This window comes from Berghia stephanieae, chromosome 1 (assembly GCF_034508935.2).
Source record: "Berghia stephanieae isolate SIO BIC M18660-M18661 chromosome 1, UCSD_Bste_1.3, whole genome shotgun sequence".
Taxonomy (NCBI): Eukaryota; Metazoa; Mollusca; class Gastropoda; order Nudibranchia; family Aeolidiidae; genus Berghia; species Berghia stephanieae.
Genome location: NC_088360.1, coordinates 53,884,149 through 53,909,519, shown reverse-complemented (window position 1 = coordinate 53,909,519; position 25,371 = coordinate 53,884,149). Strand labels below are relative to the sequence as shown.

The following is a 25,371-nucleotide window of genomic DNA, read 5'->3' as shown; positions in this document are numbered from 1 at the left end:
TGATAAGAAGCTGTTAACAAATCAACTGCCGTAGTCTGGAAAAAACACGTATTTAAAAGTTTGTCCAGAAAACTCGTCCTTCAAATATCGATCGATATAAATGACCTTTATCTTGGCAAAAACTTTCAAACCTGGGACTTCACGAAGTCTCAGGTTTGAGAGCTTTTGCCAAGATGAGTGTCATTTAAATGGGTCGATATTTGAAGGACCAGTTTTCTGGCCAAATTTTAACATACGAGTTTTTCCAGAGTGCAGTCAACTGGTTAAACAATATACAGAGCCAAGCTGTTTGGCACACGTATTGTGTAGTGGGGGAAGTCGACCGTCACGTGTTTACAAATATAATATTATAGCAGCGTGTGACTGTCATGTGGCAATATCATTGCAACGCGTAGAGATAGAGTATACAGCAAAGGAAGGAAAGCAAAACAGAATCCAGCATTGTAGAGAAACGATCATGGCTTCATTACTATTTCACACGAAGTTATTATTCCTTTGTTTTGTGGCTGGACTTCAGTTCGCCTGTGGCCTGGTTCAGTATAAACCACAACAGATTCATATATCATCAAGTAAGACATGTTTACAATCATATCACTAAAATTTTCATTATTATCATTTTCTATCTGTTAAATACTTATAATAAAATGATAGATAATAATCATACCCAGTCATATACAAAACACGAACTGTTGTAAACTAAGAATGAATGAAGATTACGTCACCCAGTTACATGTTATTGATTTTAGACCCAAAGTGATTAACCTAGTTCTCGTGAATTCCCCTTAACGTCAAAGTTTACACATAGCTTTGTATAGTGTTTACAATTGTTCTGGCGGGCAGAACAGGTTTGGATTTTACTTTAACAGCATACCATCGTAGATCAACTAGGGGAAAATCTATCGATCATCTGACTCGTAAAACAACAATAAGAAATTATCTATCTATCTATCTGTCTGTCTGTCTGTCTGTCTGTCTGTCTGTCTGCCTGTCTGCCTGCCTGCCTGCCTGCCTGTCTGTCTGTCTGTCTGTCTGTCTGTCTGTCTATCTATCTATCCGTCTGTTTGTCTGTCTGTCTGTCTGTCTATTTATCTGTCTATCTAACTATCGATCTATCTAACTGTCTGACTACTCTATCTATTTTTCTATTTAACTTTCTCTCACTCCTTCATTCATTCATTCACTCCATTTACTACTACTACAACAAGAACAGCAACAATAACAACAACAACAAAAACAACAACAACCAACACACACACACACACATACATATAAATAACCACATACACATATATACAGGCAAGCTCATTATTCTTTTAAGGTTACTGTGTCTTCGCCAGAGTGGCTAACAATAAATAAGGCTTACTGTTTATTAATATAATGTATTATAATATTATTATCCAGAGACGTGGTTAATTGTGCAATAACCAGCAGACGTATTATAAGTGTTTATATTCTGTGTCCGATACGAACTATTTCATATTTTTTGCCAGCCTGAATGAAAATCAATAAAAGATCCCGGTCTGTTTAACATGTTAAAATTGGCTTTATCGATAATATCGATCTTCATTGTGTTCTACGCATTGGCCGTGTAAGGAAATGCATCCTTGTGATAAAATTCACAATAATCGATCCGGAGTCCTAAAACAATTTGAAACCAATCCGGCTTTTTGGCACAGGACTTTTACTTTTGAAGTTGTTTACAGTTTTGCCATGACATTGCATTCAGTCTATACACAAACACACACACACACACACACACACACACACACATATATATATATATATATATATATATATATATATATATATATACTGGGTGGGGTTCCTGACCTCCCATAGTGGGCAGTGGGGTACATACTGTATCTTCTATCTCCTTATATCTGTTTTCCAACATGCTTTCTGTCTTTGAGTTGGAATGAGATTACTTGGTTTTGTCCTGGCCCTGGTCGGAGTCCTGGCTGGGAGGGAAACAGTCAAATGCATAGTTATTGTTTTGGGAGATGATATTTTTTTCCTTGTAAATCGTCTCTGTTATGTATTATTATGTTTGTTATTTTTAATGTATAATGTAAGCATTTGAGTGTATTCCTCTTTGTTGGATTTTGTGCTTATGTCCGGATGAGACTTATAGGTGATCTCAAACTAAGTACATTGATGGTTTGCTCTTGGAATCTGCATGTGATCCCTATTTGTTCTCAGTTCCCCTTTGTCTTACTTTTTCTTGGATGCTTTAATTGTAATTCTAGAACTTTTTACTATCCAATTTTCTTCCTTTTTACTGGCGCTGATATAACCTAAATGTGTTGCAAGCGTCGTAAAACCCTTACAAACAAAAACAAAAACATATATATATATATATATATATATATATATATATATATATATATACATAATTCGTTGCGTACCAAATATTTTTCTTGGGTCGATAAAGTTTTTTTTAGTAATATAGTTTATGCTTTCATTGTTTTTGTTGTTGGTTGGAGAAGGGTTTTGAGCCCGAAACGTTCCGTGATTGGTATCTATTCTTTTTTTTTTTTTTTTTTTTTTTTGAGGCTGTTATTTCATTTTTGTTTATTACTTTTTACAGTCCGCAGCCTCTAGCAGCTTAGAATCACTTTGACTTAAATCTCACCTTGCAACCATTTCCAAACCATTTCAATCATCTCACGTGGTCCGGATAGCTCTGTCGGTAGAGCACTCGCCTCACATGCAACTGGAAGGGAATCGATCTCGGGTGATGTCAAAAATGTGTGATGGTCCAACTACTTTTACTTCAATCATCTCACACATTGGATTTTTGTCAATTCCATTGTTCGTCAAATACGTAAAAGAAATCTGAAATGTTTAAATTATTATTGCCGTACATTGACGAAGCGCATTGTATATTAGGTTATAAAAAATTTCCTTCATATATTGATGTATAAAAAATGATCCCAAACCTGTCGTTAAGCTTGAAACTTCTTTTTAAAATTACAAGATTACTAGTAATTGATTGATATATACAATAACGGTTTTCTAGCCAAAATCAAAATGCAATACACCGAATTGTTAGTAGGCGTTTATTTGGGGATAGATAATTCTTTTTTTTTGTTGTTGTTGTATTTTATTTTCAATTTTTTTCTACCAATGTTTCATCCACACCTTTCCATATTTCTGTCACGCTTTCCCGAATGTGTCAGTCAATACGCAACAATTTATTTTGTTGACGGAATTAAAGCTGGCATGCAAATCCTCATTGTATGTTTAATGTATCCAGTAATCATTTCAAAATATGGAGATTTCTGTATAGTAGAGCAGCAAGTAGAGAAGAAAAAGTGCATTTAAAAAACAAGCGTTTCTTGTGGCCTAGGTATGAACTTCATATAGGCGAGCAATCTACCTTTACTCGATTGAGGTTAATTGAGGAAATTATAAAGGGCCAAAATAGTGACAGGTTCATATCATATCTCACCTATTGGTTACAGATGAATAAATTATAATTTCAAACACTTTTCGGAAGTTACGAGTAGATTATTCTTTGATCAGAGCATAAATTCAAGTTCAAATTAATCATAGACAGTCCCATTTACAAGCGCATTTTGATAACAAATAGATGAATAATACATGCGAATAGGTAGATAAAGGATACAAAATAAAATGAATAAAATATTCTTTCAAAACAAAAGGAAACATAGATCTATATATTTTCACATAATTAGACTTTCGCTCGTAATAACTTTACCGTTCTAATTTCCATTCAATACAATTCTTTTTTTTTGTTTTGAAAAAATTGATATCTAAGGAAGCTGAGGTTCTTGGATTTCCTAGTAATCGATCGACCAATCAGTCGATCGATGCAATATAACAAAAATGTGAAAAAGGGGGGGGGGGGAGAGAGAGAGAGAGAGAGAGAGAGAGAGAGAGAGAGAGAGAGAGAGAGAGAGAGAGAGAGAGAATATGAACGGGATAGCATTAAGATTTGAAAATGTACGTTCAGTCAGTTACGAGATGAGTTAGTAATGTTCGGTAGGCTGTGAAAAAATTGTTTCCTTTTCATCAGTATTTTGATGGTATTAATCAAGCGTACTTCGGACAAATATACATGTCGATAACGTCATTAATAGGCTAATTTTCAGTGAACCGTCTAAGTACAAGAGAAGCGTTTTGTAGCCAATATATATATTCGTAGTTGGGGAGAACATAACCCCGCCCCTTGTCCTTTAGCCCTATTGTTTCGAACTGTACGAAGACTCATTACTCAGAAAACAATAGCAGTAATGCTAAACAAAGCGACCATATACTATGTTTTTCACATTGATATGCGTTTAAGTAAAATGCTCACCAGTTTGACTCATCAGGTAAATCGTAGTAACACAGAAAACTGTAACTTTAGTGAAAACCAATCATACGACTAGAGCAGTGTACCGCAAAATCCATTCATTCTATTGTAAGAAACCAACCAGATATGCTAAAAATAGCGGGTTTGACAGTGTGTAACGAATTCCATGATTTGATTTGTGAAATATCTACTGGTCAATTAAATGTGGTAATGCATAGTTTATTTAGTTCAATTTATCATAAGACAGCTGGAAGTAAGGCAAGGAATGTGCTTATGTAAGTGTGTTCCACTGTAGTTTATATATGCACTCTCTCATCAACTGCCAAAACGTATTTCTTTGATATCATTGTAAATTTTATGTATTTATTTTAACGTGCATTGCATTGAGCATCACACAGTGATGAAAATGCGCGATATAAATGCCATGTATTATTATTATTATTATTATTATTATTATTATTATTATTATTATTATTATTATTATTATTATTATTATTATTATTATTATTATAAATACAAGCAAGGGAGAGGGATTGAATAAGGAGATTGCCGTGGCATCTAGATTGTTTAAATAATACAGTTCTTAAAGCTTGGCCGAGGGATTGAAGATAATTTCCTCCTCCTCCTCCTCCTCATCATCATCATCATCATCATCATCATCATCATCATCCTCCTCCTCCTCCTCCTCCTCCTCCTCCTCCTCCTCTTTCTCCTACTCCTCATCCTCAGCATCAAAACCCATCATCATAGTTGTTGTTACCACAAACACAACCATTAATTAACACTAGATTCCATCTCGTCAACTACAACCACTATTGTCTTCACCACATTTGTCAGGCTCAGCCAATCAGATGATTGTTGTATGGAGCACGTTTGACGATACCAAAGACTCCCTAGTTTTCTACGGGAAGAACAAAGGTGGGCTTAGAAGCCTAGCAAGTGGTAAGAGTACCAAATTCGTGGACGGAGGCTCAGCCCATCATACACAGTACATCCATGAAGTTGTCCTTGATGATCTTGATGCTGACACAGTATACTGTAAGTCCTACGTGCAAATATTTGCAGGTCTGATATCGGAACGCAATTATGGGCTTGATTATCATTGTTGTAATGTACAATAGTTTGCGTTGTTTTGAGAGTATTCCCAATAATACAACAATGAGCCCATAACAATTGGGATATCAGACCTGCATATAAGTACACGTTGTGTAAGTCCCATTATTGAAATATTGCTTCAAAAATGTATTATGTCGGGTGTATTTAAAGGCTGAAAATTGAATTTATAGTAAGAAATTATTAGTTGTCTATTAAGTTTATTAGTATTATTACAAAGAATGACTTCAGTACCAATATTAAATGCAGTCACTTCAATTTCATTAAAGAATTCGTAACTTTTACTTTAAGCTCGCCTTTCAACACTTGGCTCACCAAGACATAATACCCGATTTGGACATTCAGTTACGTTTGTGCAATTTATCACTAACTACAGTCTCTAAGTACAGTCATTATTCAGCCCAGGCATATGCGAGTCTAAACAGTCGGCGCCTCAATAGATTGTTTTTATTTTTACAATATTTACGAATGAAAATGTTAACAACATAGAATGGCATCGTGTAACTCTAACCTGAACATTGTGCGGCTATGTGGTATGACACTCGCTTTCGGATCCTGGATTCAAGCCTCGCTCGAGGCATAATTAAGTCCTTGGAAAAGGCTCTTTACATTCTCTCAACGTTCTCATGTGTAGAATGTTAATAGCTTTGTCTCTGTCGGGAATTTTTTTATTATCCCCTAACATATCTCTTTCTAAATGATACTTGTTGTTGGTCAAGGACTCTTTGTAAAGCGCTTCGAGCACTTTTAGTGGATATTGCGTATATGAAAGCTCGAATTCTTTTTAAACTTGACATCTTGTCAAATTGGAAATCTCGAGTTTGAGAGTTGTTGTCGAGATGAGATATCTAGATAGCACTAAAGAGCACTTTGTGGATAAATAAATTATTGCATTAGACATAATTTGTAGTTAGTTGATAAAGTTAATTTCTGCCATTTTTTATCACTTTAAATTCTGTTTTATTCTTTTTGATCACTTTTTCGTTGTGCCATCATGAAACTGGGGTGGTGAATCACATATTATGTAATATATTTCACCATTATCATTTAGTTAGAAGGAAGATGAGGACCTGGCCGGCAGCGACAAACGATGATGGACAGATTGTGATGGAATGTCTGGAGACAGAAAGGAACAATGACATTGTACCGACGGTACAGGAAAGATTGGAGTGGATAAGCCCGATTGTCAACGCAGTGAAGCCCGACAAATTTTGTTGAAGCACGGCAAAATTTGCATTAGTATGTCAGTATGTAAAAGATAATTAGTGATAAGATAAACACCATAGAGGAAGACTCTTGTTGTCATGAATTAACTTCTCTTTACTTTCAGTCTACATTGTCGGAAGCTACAGCGAGGGGTTTTCTGATGTGTTGTCCTTTACGACGTGGCCTGCTGGAAATAATTGGAGTCCACGTCTGGCCATATACGGGGATTTTGGAAATGCTAACGCTCAGTCCTTACCTCGGTTGCAACTGGAAGCAGCAACCGGAATGTACGACGCAGTTTTACATGTTGGTGAGTGATACATTTGCGCCAACAAGAAATTTTAATATAAACTATAAGAGGCTATAATTCCTTTACGATGGTTTAAATATGTTAATAGCTCATTGCTTATGCCATTATAAAAGATTGTTTTTTTAAAAAGATGTTCTCACTCTTGTGCATGAGTACAAGACAAAATCATAGTGCCAAGGGCAAAGTTCCAAGGCAAAACAATACATCTCTTAACAGTCTGAATAATTTTGTAGTGGTTATCATGGATCATCATCTCAAATCTACAAAGTAGTTCTTTAAGGCCATACTCCCCGTAGAGTAAAAGTTTATTCCAGAAAGTCCCTACCGATTGATCTTAGTTTATTATAACATAAGTTGCGTCAGATTTAACTCAACTACTGTATCAAATAAACGACCCCCCCCCCCCTGTTTTTTTCAGAATTTATGCGCACCCGAAGAAACTTATTCCCACCCATCCCCTTCTATTGAATTTCAGTTCACGAATTGTCCCGGTGAACATTGATTAAAGGCTCTGCTGTGACTAAAACTTTAAATTTTGCCGTCTTTGGTCAAATTGCGCATCCCCCCCCCCCACCCTCCACCTCTCTTTACCCCCCCCCCCCCCCACCTTCCCCCCCCCCCCCCATTTCTATTGAAGTTTGGTCAAAGTGCACCCGTCCCTTACATTACTACCGCCTTCCCTTATTATTTGATAAACTACAGTAAGCAAATATTTCGGGATAGTTCGAACGAAATTGACGTCACTCGGTTTCTTTGTTATTGTTTTTAGCCATTTCTATGAGAAGTTCTCATTAAATTCTATTGATGCTGTGCGTTTAGGAAATTTACTCATAACATTCAGTATTTAAAAAACACCCTCAGTTTATTTTCCAATCACCTGCTAAATGGATAAAAGTAAGTAGGTACGTCATTTTACTGTAATTCAGCGCTAAGAAAGGAGTTGGTCTATATGTTCAGTAAAGTTTTACCTCATGAATTGGCAACACTACTGATAATAATATGCTAATAAATGTGACTTCCATGCTCAAAATGGCATTATGTTGAAGTGTACCATATATCAAAAAGTCAATGTTTAACCCTCTCCTATCCGCTACAGGAAAATCGTCACATTCGTTAGGCTCAAGGCCGCACTGCGACAAAGCGGGCAGGACGGATCGGAGCGACAATATAAAAAAAAAAAAAACAATTATAAAGAGGTGACTGATATCAGCCGCGAAACAGAGCGGAACGAGAGATTTGACATTTCAGTGAAGCAACATAAGTAAATCGCTTCGCTGCGATAAACTTTAAAAAAAATCAGATTTGTTTTGTACACAACAGAATTTGAAGAAAATGTCTTTGTTACTGTTGGAAGAAATTAATGCTGTTTTGTAAAGCTCGCTTTGGTGAACAAACCACATTCTAGTACTTACTTATTGCTTTTTGATGGATGACCCATACTGTTGTCATCTCTCATGTCTCATCTACGACCACCCCGCACAAGAGAATGAGGTGAGGTACACGTTATAACATCCTTACCAAAGCACCAATGTCTCCTGTTATTCATGGATTGCCAAATATCGTGAATGTTCCATTACAGATATATCTCTATGTCTCTATGTGACTATTTGTATGCCAACTACTGCCAACTATACAAAACGGAAGACGTTGACAAAATCCTTCCATTAGGTGATGTTCTGTATCAGCACTTTGAAAAGAGTAAAGAGTGTCTTTCAAGCGAGTATTTCGGCCACAGCCAATGGGCCATTGATGTCTTACCAAATCTAAATAATGCGAATGGAAGGAAGATAATGATAGACTGATTCATGTTTTACCCACGCTGCTTGAAGCCAAAGCTGTTTTCCATATTAATCGGATTTCCGCTTTCCGATGCAAATGCACGAAGGTAACACTGAACTGCAACCTGTTTTGTATATGTCAATATGCAAATTTTGTTCTTAGAGTGCTCTAGATTTCCGATTACCTTTTCAGTTCAATTTTTAGTAACACAATTCAATGTGCGATAACTCTATTAACCATGATCCGATTTATTTGCAATTTGGAAATGATGTTATTCTCTGTATGAGCTGTTATTTGTTCTCTTTACACGTTATAAATTTATTAACAGTTTAAGTTATATTCCGGAAAATCGTGCTTTTTTAGAAAGAAGACGTAAATAAACTCCTTGAAATGATCTATGAAAACAATTATTTTTTCTTAGGTGATATATTTGGATCCTATTAAAGTTTTCTGGTTATTTGCAAGTTATCAAATTCATGATATTATGGGAATTCTGAATTTATCCATAATTTCACATTGTTTGGCCTCTTTGTGACCCTCGAAAGGTCAGATCCAAGTTCCAGTCGGACAAAAATGTTGTTTTTTGTCTGCTTATTTGGCCTTTAAAGAAAGTTAAACTTTTACACGGATGCGAAACACCAATGACCTTGGGGACCCTTTTAGAGAGTTAAAGTTACATTTTTACCTTTGTTGCCTAAAGAAGCTATAATTATCTCTATTACCCTCAATAAAACTTATAATAACGCAATTCTCATATCTTTTACTATATTTCAAACTTTTAGAGGCGCGGAAGACGGGGGGGGGGGGGGGGGGGGGGGGGGGGGGCGGAGTCACAAATTAAGACGACAACCCATCTCCCCTTCAGAATATTGGTTGACATCTGATGTGCACTTATTAGCAGGTCTGATAACCGAACGCAGTTATGGGTTCGATTTAGCATTGCTGTAATGGAAGATATTATGTTGTTTGGATGAGAGGATTTCTATTACAACAATGAGCCCATAAAAATTTCGGTTATTATATCTGTAAATAAGTTCACGCCAGTGATACATTGAGCTATTGTTATAAAGAAGTAAAAGTGTTCAAGGCACAATGAAAATAGCGTTTTGTTTTATTTCAGTAGTATGGTGTACCATTCTAATTACAAATTATAAAATCTGTTCCAGGTGATTTTGCTTATAACATGGCTACAGTAAGTATGATTTTCATATATCTATCAACAGCTAAAATTAAATAAGATCTAAATATCGTTAGATTAAAAATATGTTTTTATCCTTAAATTTTCAATAAAAAAAAAACAGCAACTATAATCTCTCAAAACAGCAACTATAATCTCTCAAACTAGCAACTATAATCTCTCAAACCAGCAACCATAATCAACTAATAAGAATTGCATTTAAACTTAATTCTTAAAGTAATTTTAGGACGTCGTTAAAGAAAAGAACATCTAAATCCCCACTAAAATATAATGAATGTGATTTCATGCCTTGATTTCCACATCAGATAATAAAGACATATCGAGATGATTTTTTGATAATGGAAGCTTTTAACTTATTGTTATTATTAATTCGCTCTCATCACTAAGATTAATTAATATATATATATATATATATATATATATATATTATATATATATATATATATATATATTTGTGTGTGTGTGTGTATGTGTCTGTGTGTGTTATCGTTAACATAATTGTAATACGTAACATTACAACTGTTATTGTTGTTAATATTATTATTATAATTATTATTATTATTATCATCATCATCATCATCATCATCATCATCATCATCATCATCATCATCATCATCATCATCATCATCATTATTATTATTATTATTATTATTATTATTATTATTATCATTATCATTATCATTATTATTATTATTATTATTATTATTATTATTATTATAATTATTATTATTATTATCATCATCATCATCATCATCATCATAATCATCATCATCATTATCATCATCACCATCATCATCATCATCATCATCATCATTATTATTATTATTATTATTATTATTATTATTATTATTATTATTACTACTACTACTGTTAATTTATTATCATCACCATTATCATCATCATCATTTATATTATTGACATGTCATCATTATTGTCAGTATTACATCAGTACTTTTTATAGCAATTTAACTAACATCATCATCATGTTTATGTTGAAACCCAGGATAATGCCCAAGTCGGAGATGAATTCATGCGCCAGATAGAGCCATTGGCCTCATCTATACCTTACATGACATGCCCTGGCAACCATGAGTATGCATAGTAAGTATTATTGGACTCACTAAAGCGTTATTATTGAGAATAAAAGTCTGATGCATGTAACAAATTAAAAAGGTGGTGCATATAAGTGACCCGTTGTCTCAAATCGGACCCCGAAGAATGGATTTAGAATCGGATTTATAAGAAAAATTTAAGTCTGTGGTTGTTGGGTTTTTATTTTTTTTTAAATTTGTTTTGCTTGTTGGCAGTTTAAGTAATTGTCTTTATTCTCCATTGAAATCAACCCCAAATGCCACGTTGATGTGGCTATGGATGCTTTGCGCTTAGCCAAAAGACTCACAACATTTGCCAGCCGGATATAACGTACCAACACACAAAACTTTATGTAACCTTGAACGTTTATAGCCTGAGTGATATAAATTTAGCGAGAACTACTCATAAATGGACTGGCTAAAAACAATAACAAAGAACTGAATGACAACAACTTCGTACTGTCTAAAGATTCAATTTCCTGTACCTAATTCATTCCGACTCAGTACCGCTTTGAGATGGTGGGTCACACATATTAGAGTTCAAGAAAAAAAACCCAATCTTCTGCCTACTACTCAAAATAGATAGATAAAAATTAATACAATGAACATTAATATTTACAGCCCACTTTTCCACGAATTCACAATGCAAAGTGTTTCAGACAAATACATTATTTTTTGTCCCCACAAGTCACACAAAACCAAATTTCTATTTTCAACAATACACGTCTGTTGTTAGATGTCCCAATATACCTGCTATCAAGACAGATGTATCGGCCGTTATATTCCTGTTCTTGGTGGACATGGTACTGGTCAGTTCCATACTTATTTATAATCATCGTATGTGCCATTACCAAGAATGGAACTATTACGTTAACATATATCTCACAGAAATACCAAACTCAGAATTCTTTTAACACGAATAAAGACATAGTGGTACTTTACATAGAATACCTGCCGTTTCATTGAGAATCGATATATCACGATCATGTCCACATGCTTCCGTCATCATCATCATCATCATCATCATCATCATCATCATCATCATCATCATCATCATCATCATCATCATCGCCATCATCATCACCTTTGCCTTTTTCATCTGGGTCAGGGTATATGCCACAGACAAACAGTTTCCATCCCTCTCTATCTTGAGATAACTTTTTTAATTTAACTCGTTCCATGTCTTAGCACTTCTCTGCATTTCAGCTGCTTTCGGCTTTGTCTATTGTCCTTCATAAATTCTGTCATTGAAGTAACTCTTCGATCGCCCAAGTTTAAAAAAAAGATTTGATTTGTCCGCCGGTGTTTCTGTACCAATTTGAGTTTTTCGACAACCCCCAACCTGGAGGACAATGCGACTCAAAAAGGGGAGTCACACGCCATTGGTCGCCTTTTACGACACGTTGGCTTGGCGTTGGGCTATTCTTGCACCCTCTATGTTGAGGGACCCGGGCACCACACAGAGGACCTACTTCCGTAACTGTCTAATATTCCAAAATCATAGACTTAGTTCTGGTTATTGCTGTCCAATAATATCTCGACATTGTGGCTTAATGTCAAGTTATCGTACCACAACATTATCGAACAACGATAAACTTTACAAATAGAGTATGATTTGGGAATATTAGTTAGTTTCAGAAGTATGTGGAAAAATACATTGGTAAGTGAAAGAGGGTGTCCATTTTGTTGCTGTTGCTGGCATTAAGATCATTGATGTTCAATTGGTCGACGTTTTTATTTGTTCAGATACACCTTGTCAACATTTGCACCGGATTTTGTGCTTTTAAATATATATGCTAAGCTGTCGGGGCTATTTTAAAGGTAATAATTTTCTTTGAAAATTCTTTCTATCTTAACTTTTCAGCAACTTCTCAAATTACAAGAACCGTTTCCGAATGCCCGGGGATACAGACCAGCAAATGTATTACAGGTATTATCTGGAAATATGAATCTTACTTGCTTTAATATAATATAGCTAGAGAGTAATGTGGTTACATCATCATCATCATCATCATCATCATCATCATCATCATCATCATCATCATCATCATCATCATCATCGTCATCAACTTCATCATCATCCTCATCAAATTCGTTGTGATATCAGCAGGGGTATTTGTAGTAGTAGTAGTAGTAGTAGTAGTAGTAGTAGTAGTAGTAGTAGTAGTAGTAATTAGTAGTAGTAGTAGTAGTGTAGTAGTAGTAGTAGTAGTAGTAGTAGTAGTAGTAGTAGTAGTAGTAGTAGTAGTAGTAGTAGTAGTAGTAGTAGTAGTAGTAGTAGTAGTAGTAGTAGTAGTAGTAGTAGTAGTAGTAGTAGTAGTAGTAGTAGTAGTAGTGTAGTTAGTAGTAGTAGTAGTAGTAGTAGTAGTAGTAGTTAGTAGTAGTAGTAAGTAGTAGTAGTAGTATGTAGTAGTAGTAGTAGTAGTAGTAGTTAGTAGTAGCATAGTAGTAGTAGTAGTAAGTAAGTAGTAGTAGTAGTAGTAGTAGTAGTAGTAGTAGTAGTAGTAGTAGTAGTAGTAGTAGTAGTAGTAGTAGTAGTAGTAGTATTTCTAATAGTGGTAGAATGAAAAGGTTAAGTGTTTGACGTCCTTTTCAACTCCGCATATTTTATGGTTCTGTTTACTAGTTCTTTCGACTTTTAAGCAGTGATATCACTTCATAACTAAATTAATGCGGGCATTTTTGAAGGTCATAGTGAATGTTAGTTGACCCCGACAACTCAACTCAATTTCTCAAACTTCTCTATCAGCTTCAAAATGGGTCCAGTTCGATTCATCTCGACAGCAACAGAATACTTTTTCTTCCCTAAATATGGCATGTATCAGATGTTCAGACATTATGATTGGCTGAAAAAGGAATTGGAGGTAGGACGTTGTCTTCAAAGTTGCAAACCTAATCGCTCTTAATATCTTCAAAAATGTGCATATATTGTTTAAAGTAATATTAACATAACACTGGCACACTCTTTCACCAATTTCTCTCTTTTTTTTTCTTTCTCCATTTTTGCCAGAAAATCGTTACCTTTTAATATGTTGATAAACTCAGATGCTCACCAATTTGTAATAAAAATGAAAGATCCTGAACTGCAATGAAGTTTTGGTTCATCTCGATCCATCAATATAATATTATAAAGTTAATGGCTGTTGTTTTTGTTTTGTTTGTTTTTTTTTTTTGGTCATTTTTTTGTTTTCTTTATTTGGGGGGGGGGGGGGGGGGGGGGGGGGGGGGGTTGTTGTTGTTTTCTTTTTTTTTTTTTTTCTAAAATGGAAAAATAGAGTCTTATGAAAAAGGGCAATTCTGGAAATATAGCTGATACCCTTGTACCGACGTGTACTTATTTGCAGGTCCGATAACCCAAAATGTTACGGGCTCATCGCTGTAATGGAAATTGTGTTAAATCAAACCCATAACCGAGTGTGGTTATAAGGCCTGCAAACATGTGCAATAAATAAATGAACCAGAGGAGATGCAGACATAAAATAAGATAAAATAGCTGCGGTGAATAGGCTTCAATTCCCTAATATTAAATCCACAACAACTTTGTTTCGGATTCGCATTTCACCCACTGGATATTTTTATCTGGCACTGCTAGATCCCATTCAATTTCTTAATTGACGAATTTGATGCAAAAGGTATAAAGCGACGTATGGCAGGTCTGATAACCCAATTTCTTATGGACTCGTTGTTATTGAATTCTCAAAAATGACATAAAATTTTGTCCATTACAACAATGCTAAACTAGGCCCATAAATATGTTCAGATGTCAGACCTGCATATGAACACGTCGGTATGAGTCAACACAAAATAGAAACCTATATTTGTGAAGATTCATATTTTTTGCCATTGTGCAATATGCAATTTTAGGATTTTACAAAGTAATTTCAAACTTGTCGAATATTGAATGACACAACGCTTTTTGAACAAGGTGTCTTAATCTAAAGTTCAATGTGAATTTTCTACCTAGGACGCCAACAAACCTGAGAACAGAGCTAAACAGCCATGGGTCATCGCATTTGGACACAGACCAATGTATTGTTCTAACAATGACCACGATGACTGCACAGCAAACGAAAGCGTGGTAAGCTTTAATAATAAAATAACTCCTTGAATAGTAAAGCGTTCAACTTATTCTAGAAGCGGAATAATCAATTGGCTTGTTTATTATGTATGTATGTATTTATGAATGAATATATATATATATTGAATGCGCGAAACAATATTGTAGAAGTTGAGTAAATAATAATACTTGAAATATTAGAACTATATATATATATATTATATATATATATATATTATATATATATATATATATATATATATATATATATATAAATGAATGTTAAATGGGATATATATATATATATATATATATATATATATATATATATAGTTCTGTTCTGCTTGAAATATTGATGCTGATGGTTATTATTATTATTATTATTATTATTTATTATTATTATTATTATTATTATTATTATTATTATTATTATTATTATTATATTATTATTATCATTAGTTGAAAACAAGTTGGAAGGGTTTTAAAAAAATCTTTATATGAGATCGAGTGCTGCTACCTACGAAAAGCTTTCTTTTTGCGATGCTTTTTCCAAAATACATTGATGGCTCTAGCCTAGCAGATTTTTTTCAACACATAACATGATGAAGAAAGATAGTAATGTTAATAAATAATGGACTATCTACTGTGAGAGAAAATAGGAAACACAGTATCACAAATTGTACTCTATTTTTAGCAATGTCCAAAGTTCAAATATTATATGACAGTTATTTTGTAATGTAAACAATTTATTTTTATCTTTATGATAGTTTGTTTTTTCGGTTTTGTTTCTTTTTAATTTTTTTTAATGTATTTATTTTAGACCAATAATTGAGACTACCAACATAAAGAGTTAGACTATTTATAATGTTCATCCGTATCTATTGTGGTTTTCTTTCAATCATTTCAGGTTCGAGCTGGTTTCTTGGGCCATTTGGGGTGGGAGAAGCTCTTCTACGACAACGGTGTGGATATTGCAATCTGGGCCCACGAACATTCATATGAAAGACTATGGCCAATTTATAACAGAGAGGTATGATATTTACATCGGTCTTTGGTTATAAAAATCGTTTGTTATTTTTGTTTAATGTTTTTTCTTTAATTAATTGAATGGGAGTAACTATTGCCAATATTAAAATCTTAACCACCATCATCACCATCGTCCATTTTTATCATGACCATCATCATCATCATCATCATCATCATCATCATCATCATCATCATCATCATCATCATCATCATCATCATCATCACTCAGCATCCAAATCATTTATCTTCATCATAAGCGATACGTGCACATCTGATAAATTTCTGAAAATCACTTTATCCTAGGTAAAAAACGGCAGCACGAGCCATCCTTACACCAACCCCACTGCACCGGTACATATCACTACAGGATCAGCAGTAAGTCTTTATATTTCTAGTATTCGTATTGTCTTCTTTGTTTTGGTGGCAAGTGAGTCGTATTTTCGTCATACAATAACACAACGAGACTGCTTATAAGAGGCATGGCTAGCTCTTTGCTAACCCGCAAATGACAAAACTGACTTTCTTTAAAATCATACTTTGTATTTTTAGTTATCTAGTTATAGCAATCTTTTTATTGTAATCTTCTCATAATTGTAATATTTGTAGCCATCGTTGAAGCAGAAATCTAAGTCGGTCCGTCAGTTAAGAGCTGGTATCTTACTTTTACTTAGCTGATCGGAAGCGGTTCTTATATAAAGAAGCTGTGACATCAAAGTCACGGATACAGATTCTTTGATTTCCGTGTGTGATTCCCGTGCCGAAGGGGTCAGCAAGCTGTATAATCGGTATGTTTTTCTTTTGAGACTGCTTATAAAAGGCACGGCTCCCTCTCTATGTTAATCATATGATGACAAGAGTGGATTTCTTTCAAATCGTTAATTGTATGTTATTTAGGTTATAACAATAGTCTTATCCAGGATGCCCTTTATCGCAACGATGTCCTGCTGTTTTGCTGAGAACGGTAAAGTCCGATGTTAAATTATTGTAAGACTGAATACCCAGTTGGAAAGAAGAGTGTGATGTAAAAAATACCCACAAAAACTGGTTCCTATTTCATTGGAAGTGTAAAGCCTCTCTTCTGGAGGACTGACTACATACCTTGTGCAATTGATCTTCTCGTTTCACTCTGCTGGTCGTCAATAAAGATCATCCATCATCGCTCTTTTACGTCCCGTAATTCTAAGAATCTGCCCATTCATTCTGCTACTAAAACAGTTATTATGCCTGCTATATGTAACCTATTCGTTATAGTACTGCGAAGGACTGGTTACATACACAGTCATAAATTTTCTTCCCTATTGCTAATAGTTAAATGATCTACAGTTCCTAAAATTGTGGACGTTTAGGTAACGTTTTAATGCAAACGGTAGTAACCTCTAAATTTTATGGAATTGAATTTAATGTGAAATATGCCCTTGCTGCACTTTGGAATTCGAGCTACGAAGTGGATAAATATGATTTGAATCATCACATGAAGAATGATTATTAATTTTAGATTCATTATACCCTTCCCGTTTATACATTTTCATATATTTTTTAAAAAATGTCTTTCATGAACCTTATTTTTCGTTGTATTTGGCTTGTCAATTGTAAACTTTTGGATAAGACGCTTGTCTATTACAATATACTTTCCACCAGATCAGACTGACCCAACTACCCATTCACTATTGGATAGACAGAGAGGCGGGGGGGGGGGGGGGGCGTCGCCTATTTAGGGGACTTTTGTAATGGGGCTATTCTACCAATTTGGTTACTGGAAACCCCTCCATTCATCAACATTATATATTTTGATTAGAAATCTGCTTATTGTAATACGGTTTTAAATTGTTGTTTTTTTTTAATAGAAGAAGGCTTTGAGTTCAAAATGTTCATTGATATGCTTGTTGCTCCCTTTTAAGCAGCATTAATATTCAATCCGGTGGCATAGGATTTTCCAATCAAAAACACACAAAGCAAAATCAATTGCCTTATTGGGCATTCAACGGGCACAACGAAATATTGCAACAAATAGCAACTTCCATAACACTGTTACAAGTCGTTGTTGAAGTTGTTGAAGATGATTTGTTGTACTGAAATTTCTTTGTGCTTATTGAATGCTCAATAAGGCATTTGAATTTGCAATGTGTGTTGTTGATATGAAAATGCCGACATTTACTTATACACAGGTCTGATAACCCAAATTGATATGGCCCCATTATTGGAATGGAAATCATCTCAAACCAACGCAAAACGTTGCCCATTACAAAAATGTTAAAACAAGCCAATAATTGCAGTCATTTATCAGACCTGCAAATATACGCACGTCGGAAAACAAACCCTATATAAATAGACAATTCATTTTCATCCTCGTAGGGGTGTCAGGAAGGTCATGACAGATTTAACAAGACGATGCCTGCCTGGTCTGCCTTCCGGTCAGATGACTACGGTTACACACGGATGAAAGTGTTTAATGCCACCCACCTGTACATGGAACAGGTCTCAGATGACCAAGTAAGGCATATTATGGTTGAGAAAGGGGAGTCAGGGGAAATTAATAGAGAAGGAATTTTTTTATGGGAGATAATGAAATATATGTATCTTAAACAACATGTACACAGAATGAGAAAAATTAAAAAGATACAAAAGCAGAAACAGAGAGTGATTGTGTGTGTGTGTGTGTGTGTGAGAGAGAGAGATAGAGAGAAAGAGAGAGAGAGAGAGAGAGAGAGAGAGAGAGGGAGAGATAGAGGGGGGGGGGGGGGGCGAAAGAAAGAAAGAGAATAATGGTGAAAGAATATATATATATATATATATATATATATATATATATATATATATATATATATATATATATAGAGAGAGAGAGAGAGAGAGAGAGAGAGAGAGAGAGAGAATAATATTATAATAAGAGGGATATGAAGAGTAACTAAATATTTCGGCCAGAGTGACTTTAGTCCGTCGACCAACTTGTCTGGAATTATTTACCCAAACATATCAAAGGTCGGACATATCAAAATGTTTATAAGTCATCATTTTAACGTAATGTTTGCTTAAAATTTGCAACTTTTCCCTATTTTATTCAACCCAAAAATCAGCTAAGATCTGATAACATGTTATTCCCATTACACCACCACATATTCTATCAAATACTTAGTAACAGCATGTCTATCCAACCAACTAAGTACCCCCATGAACATATCTGTCCTTGGCTGTTACATCGGTAATACATGGTAGAAATCAACGCGCAAATCCTTGATGTCGATGTCATGCTCTGGACATTAAAGTAACATTTGGTTTATCCGCCCAGCCGTGCCCATGATTATTGTGTTAAATGTCGTAAAGTTGAGTGACACCATTTTTTTGTTGAAAAGTTTCTCAGCAATCATAGATAGACCATCTAGGTAGAATTGTGCTACTCAGTCCTTGAAGCTTTTTTTTTTCAAAAATGATAAAGTCGCTCAATTTTACGACATTCAGCACACTAAACATTACTTTTACCCCCTATTACTCCTTTTTCCAAACACATCCGAAATAATTCATCGGGCTTTCATTAAAGCCACGTATATTATTACTATTTCTTTTTTTTCATTCTAAAAACCTCTTCATTATGCACTATCTTTATCCACAAGATGTCAACACTCTTCTTTTGAAATGTAATATTTCATTGCTTTATGACTATATTTCTCCTTTTCCCCTTTCATCTAGGGTGGTGCAGTGATAGATAAGATTATGGTCGTCAAAGATAAGCACGGATCATACCCATATGACGCCTCGCCCATCAAACCTGTCGGAGGCTCGGAGATTTACAACAAATTGCAGAACCTTCTTAGGAAGGGAGGAGAAGGGCTACCTTGATGCACTACCAATATTCCCTACCTTGTTTGTCTTTCATTTTGTTTGATATTTACAATTTATTCCTATTATTAAATTACTTTTATGATCACATTTTCCCCTCTGAATTATTTCTGTACATTAATTCTAGTCTAGTTTTAAAACCTGCAATACATAAGGTGCAAGATAAAAAAAAAATATGGAAAACAATATTATGCTGTTCCAATACGAACCATAATCCAGATACATTCAAACATTTACGAGCAACAAGGACATCCTTTTTAAGTTAATATTTGCTAAGTTTAATTAAAATTCCTTAAATGGTTATGAAACTTACCAACTTTGTTCAGAAATCACGATATCAGAAGTTTCAAAACTTGAGTCTTGTTTTTAGCAGTGTCGTGTTACTAGTGTGGGAAGTTACCCCGTCTTGTGGAAAAAACAATTGACTGATTGAGATAAATTCTCCTAACAATGCTACATGATTTTCAATACAAAGCAGAAATGTTATAGAACATGGTTTATAAAGGTAAAACATTTTACTCAGAAGCAGAGTGAATAGAGTCAATTCAAAATGCATGGGCTAAAGTTATTTTTCAAGATTAGAAAATGAATTGGATCATGGGGAAAAGGGTGGCGCAAAGTTATAAAGTAAAATGAGCTATTGACAGATCACGTCAAAATGTGAGAATTACATCCCGAATCTTCGATATGGCAAATATGCGGTATCTTTATTGAAACAATCTTCGAATCAAAAATTTGAAATAACAGAAAATACGAATTTGCAACTTGTCATCATTCTTTTTGCGTTCCATAGCTAATATTATTCTGAACTCAATTGATACAAATTTTAATACGATATATCTAGAGCTAGATACAACTATCAATGTTTGCTGTAACATTCGCACCATATCACAGCAGGCCTGCTTTTTTAACCCCGGAATGATGCTTCTAGGGTCTTGTGTTATGATCTTGTTATCAAAACTGACATCTAGTGAATAGAAGAAAACTCAATGTGTTTTTTTTGTTGTTGTTGTTGGCTAAATACCTTTAAATTCCTTTTAAAAATACAGATAAGTTTAAGAAGTCATCCCCATCTGTCAGTTCAAAGTTGTTTCGGATAAATTAAGATAATAAATGGTTAAAGAAGCTATGAAATCAGTGATGACACAAGAGACATTATTCCAAAAACATGGGTTGAGCTAAAAGAAAATAATTTAAAAACAAAGAGAATTGATTTATTTAAGAGAAAAAAATGTGCTTACAAAATGATGACCATGAGTTGTATTCATAATGTGTATTAAAAAATATGATCCAAATCCTAGATTACTGTTGCAATGGTGGATGTAAATTGTAAACGTGACGATAATATTGATTTTGTTACCCCCCCCCCCCTCTCTCTCTCTCTCTCTCTCTCTCTCTCTCTCTCTCTCCACACACCACACACACTCTCTCTCTCTCTCTCTCTCTCTCTCTCTCTCTCTCTCTCTCTCTCTCTCTCTCTCTCTCTCTATGAAATACTATGAAAACTATACCGTTATAATTTTGGTTCTAAATTGTTCTCTATTGTCCAGCAATTTTAAACGAATTCTGAATTAATTTCCCATCTCGTACTAGAATCGAAATTTTTCAAACTCGATCATTTAATTTCCTAACCATCCGCTTCGAATATACAACTATTAATACAAAGAATTACACACAGCAATGTATTTATATCAAGATGTGCATAATGTAGAAAGATATTTTATATGTGAAATCAGTTTGGGAAAATACTCATCTTGTACTAGGACAAGATAACAATGTGGGAACTGGTGTATGGCCTAGTTTCGGATAAGGCAAAGAGGGAAATAAAACAACAACAAAAAAGAAGAAAGAAAAAGAAAAATGCTAGATAATCAGCATTCTTGATTGAAAAATTTGTTCTTCCTTGTGCAGATTTTCTGCTTTATTTACCCTCAATGTCTTACACACCTCATTTAAAGGTCTGAATTTAACATTTCAGGTTTGTGTCAAATTATAAGTTTTTTAATTGAAGATAGAAACGTTAATTCAATATTTTAAAAATATAAATCTGAGTGAAACACAGACTGATTGTGTAAAAAGTTCAATAATATCGTAATCTATTTTTGATTGCGGGTCAGAAAAAGGGATTTTTAACTCGATTATATCAAATATCCGTTTATATATAAGAACTTAATTACATTTTAGATTTTTCTGATTAAAGAGATATTGCTTATGGTGTGTCATTGATTCAAATTATTTATCATCAATTATCTCTGTCTTTTCTGTTGTTTTGGTTTGTGTTTTTTTTTCACAGATGAAGTAGTCTTTGTCTTCTTCTAGTTCTCTTTCCTTCGATCATCCCAAATGTTACCAACTTTTCTATTCTTTCTCTCCTCCACACATGTCTCAGAAACCCCAACTGCCTCTTTCTGATGATATCTATCAATTTTCTTCTTTTTCTCACCTTTGCCTGCACTTCCTCGTTCGTATACTTGTTTGTCCATTATAACCGCAACATTCTTCTATACATACTCATCTCAAATGCCTCTAACCACCTAGTCAAGAGTCCACATTTCACAATCGTATAAAAGAGAACTTATAACATATGTTTCCACTACTTTAATTCTGGTCTTCAACTTAATGTTGTTGTTTGACACAATTGGATGGAGTCATTTTATGAAACACATTCTTTGCTATTGCCATTCTTTGTTTTACATCCTCTATGTCTCGTACGGCGTGGGTAATGATACCAACAAATAAACTATAAAAATATTCATTATCGGACTCGTAAATATATGCAAATATGTTTGGTTGCTCCAATGTTTCTTCAGGAATGAAACCAAGCAATGTTGAGCAAGGTCAGTGAAATGACTTTTTGTTCTTTGCATAGATTTATCCACTTAACTCAGGTGTTAATATGTACTTTGGATATTGAGTGATAGATAGTAATTATTAAAAGACGCCTTTCAGGAGATTTAAGACATAGAAAATCGGTTTCCTGTGGCCTAGTTAGATATTAAATGACACTTTGTAATGCAATCGACCATAATGTCCACGGAAATCTACGGTTACAGTTTCATAAAATTGAAAACTTTTGCTGTTTCTATTTGTTGTCAAATGAGGCATATCGATGCCGTTATAAAATTCTGACTTATTTTCAGTTTCGAAGCAAGATATTTTTTTAAAGGAGGGGGGGGGGGGGGGCAGCGTGGCTCAACGGTACGGTCTTTGCTTCGTACCCGGAAGGTACCGAGTTCGATCACCCGCCGCTGCGTTGTGTGACATTGAGCAAGTCACCTCGCCCAAGCTCAATTTGCGGCGCTGCACTGCGGCTGACTCGTGGGTTATTCCAGTCTTCCCTTGGAATAGACCCTTGAGACAAATTTCCCCTATGGGATAAATAAAGGGAATTTTATTATATTTATTTATTTTTATATAAAAGCAGATGAGATTGTTCGAGACTCAATGTATTATTTTATGACAATCTCATAAAGAAACAGCTATATTGAAGACTTTATTTGGTGAAAATAAAAAACTTCAGGAGATCAGAGCAGGACAGCCAGGTTAGTGTTATGAAAACCAAAAGTTGGCAGTGCTACTCCTTATGCTCCACGCTCATTATTGACTCCCAGTTAAAGCCAGAAGTGAATACAAAATTGATTTATTCAATGTTTTTGACGGAACGGACTGAGCATATAATATAAAAGAATCAATTACCTCGATACGAGTCAAACAAAAGTGCTGGGATAGCAGGATCGTAAACGGCTGTCAATAAGCCCCCCCCCCCCACCCCCGTTGTTCCTTGATTCGGCTAAACACATTAAAATTCGCCTTCAGTCTCTGCGGTTATTAACAAAGCTCTGCCAGAGTACGGTTGTGCTGTGGTTTTCAAGTTCAGTCCCAATGAATTCATTCCATCTGGGTTTTAATTATGATCTACTGTCCTAATTAAATAATACTGTTTCATATTTTTACCTGCCTGTTCTCATCGTGCATTTCACTGGTTTCTGTTGCGGTCGAGACTTTTTTTATGACCCCCATGTCCACTCAGCATTAAATGGGTAGCTGGGTCTGTCCGATCTGGCGGAAAGTGCTTGGCGATAGACCAGCGTCCTGTCCAAAGGATAGCAAGCAATTGCTATTGCCCGTTTCACAATATAGAAACCGAGATAAACTCCGGTTACATGAGCCTAATGGCTCTGGTGGACTACTTTTAAAAAATACTCTTATCATATATCTAACACATGATAACATTAAATACATTAAACATCAGAGAACATGCACTCATTACGCAATAACTTTATTTAACTGACAAAAAATATTTTCAATGAAATTAAGCTTAGTAGATTGTCCAATTGTGTAGTCTAGGTATGATAAAATAAAAATCTCACAAACAATCATTAACAATCATTCAATCATTCAAAAACTTTTATTGTCATTTTGAACTATTAATTAAGGTAATTGTATAAGACTAAAGGGCAACAAAGGTCACCTAGTTACTGGTTTGGATAAATAGCCATTAATTCAATTCAGTATGAAACATACATTAACATAGAATTTCTAATCAATACAGGTAGAATCAATAATTAGCCAAAAGAAACAAACAAGAAATAATGTTTTAAATAAAACAGGTAAGTTGTCTATCTATCTATCTATCTATCTATCTATCTATCTATCTATCTATCTATCTATCTATCTATCTATCTATCTATCTATCTATTATATATATATATATTTATATATATATATATATTATATATATTACATATATATATATATACTTAACCCAGACCAAAAGTTTAAAAAAGATCTACCAGACCAGCCCCAGCCATACCTGAACTACGAAAATTCGAAGACGCAATGACATTCATCATCCGAAATATAAAATTCAGACAAATGAATGATAATTTCAAAATTAAAAAAAAAAAGAGACATACGATCAATACACCCAAGACCTCAATGTTTACGTCGCCGCTGACAAAACCATTCATTTTTACAAACTGACCCCGAAGGAGTACGCAAATTTACTTGACAAAAAATATACAAGCAGAGTACAAAAACAAACACCATCTACGATACTTGACATTCCAGTAGAAGACAAAAGCATCGCCGAAAACCTACAGCTAAGGGACAGAATAGATTCCACAGTCAATCTACGCCTTCATCACCAATAAAGACCAATACTCGAACTTTCGTAATAATGTCCAATGCCGACTCATAAACCCATGCAAATCACAAATCGGAAAAATATACAAACAGATCTTAGACAGAATCAAAATAATTAAGGAAAGCGAATTCAGCCAATGGAAAAACACCGCTGAAGTTATCAACTGGTACAGAAACACAGAAAACAAACAACGACAAAATGCAATCATCTTTGATATCTGTAATTTCTACCCTTCAATCACCAAAACCCTACTCCTCAAACCACTACAATTCGTGAAGTCTTTTGACAACATA

General features: G+C 34.5%; 2 protein-coding genes across 2 annotated transcripts in view; one reads left to right on the top strand and one right to left on the bottom strand.

Moving 5' to 3' along the window:
• The first annotated feature begins 303 nt into the window (after positions 1-303).
• On the top strand, positions 304-22,144 carry LOC144977637 (acid phosphatase type 7-like). The gene is made up of 12 exons (XM_078923051.1): positions 304-569; positions 5,156-5,356; positions 6,762-6,947; positions 9,893-9,918; positions 10,928-11,025; positions 12,880-12,945; positions 13,765-13,879; positions 14,980-15,093; positions 15,980-16,102; positions 16,402-16,473; positions 18,451-18,588; positions 19,783-22,144. Exons 1-12 carry the CDS (start codon positions 458-460, stop codon positions 19,930-19,932), a joined length of 1,401 nt encoding a protein of 466 aa, XP_078779177.1. The 5' UTR covers positions 304-457; the 3' UTR covers positions 19,933-22,144.
• A 2,536-nt stretch (positions 22,145-24,680) lies between these two features.
• LOC144977606 (acid phosphatase type 7-like) overlaps positions 24,681-25,371 on the bottom strand; it is a 21,216-nt gene continuing 20,525 nt past the window's right edge. The window contains exon 12 of the mRNA XM_078923001.1: positions 24,681-25,371. This exon is cut by the window's right edge and continues 1,466 nt beyond it. The gene's annotated coding sequence lies outside the window, so the exon portion shown is untranslated.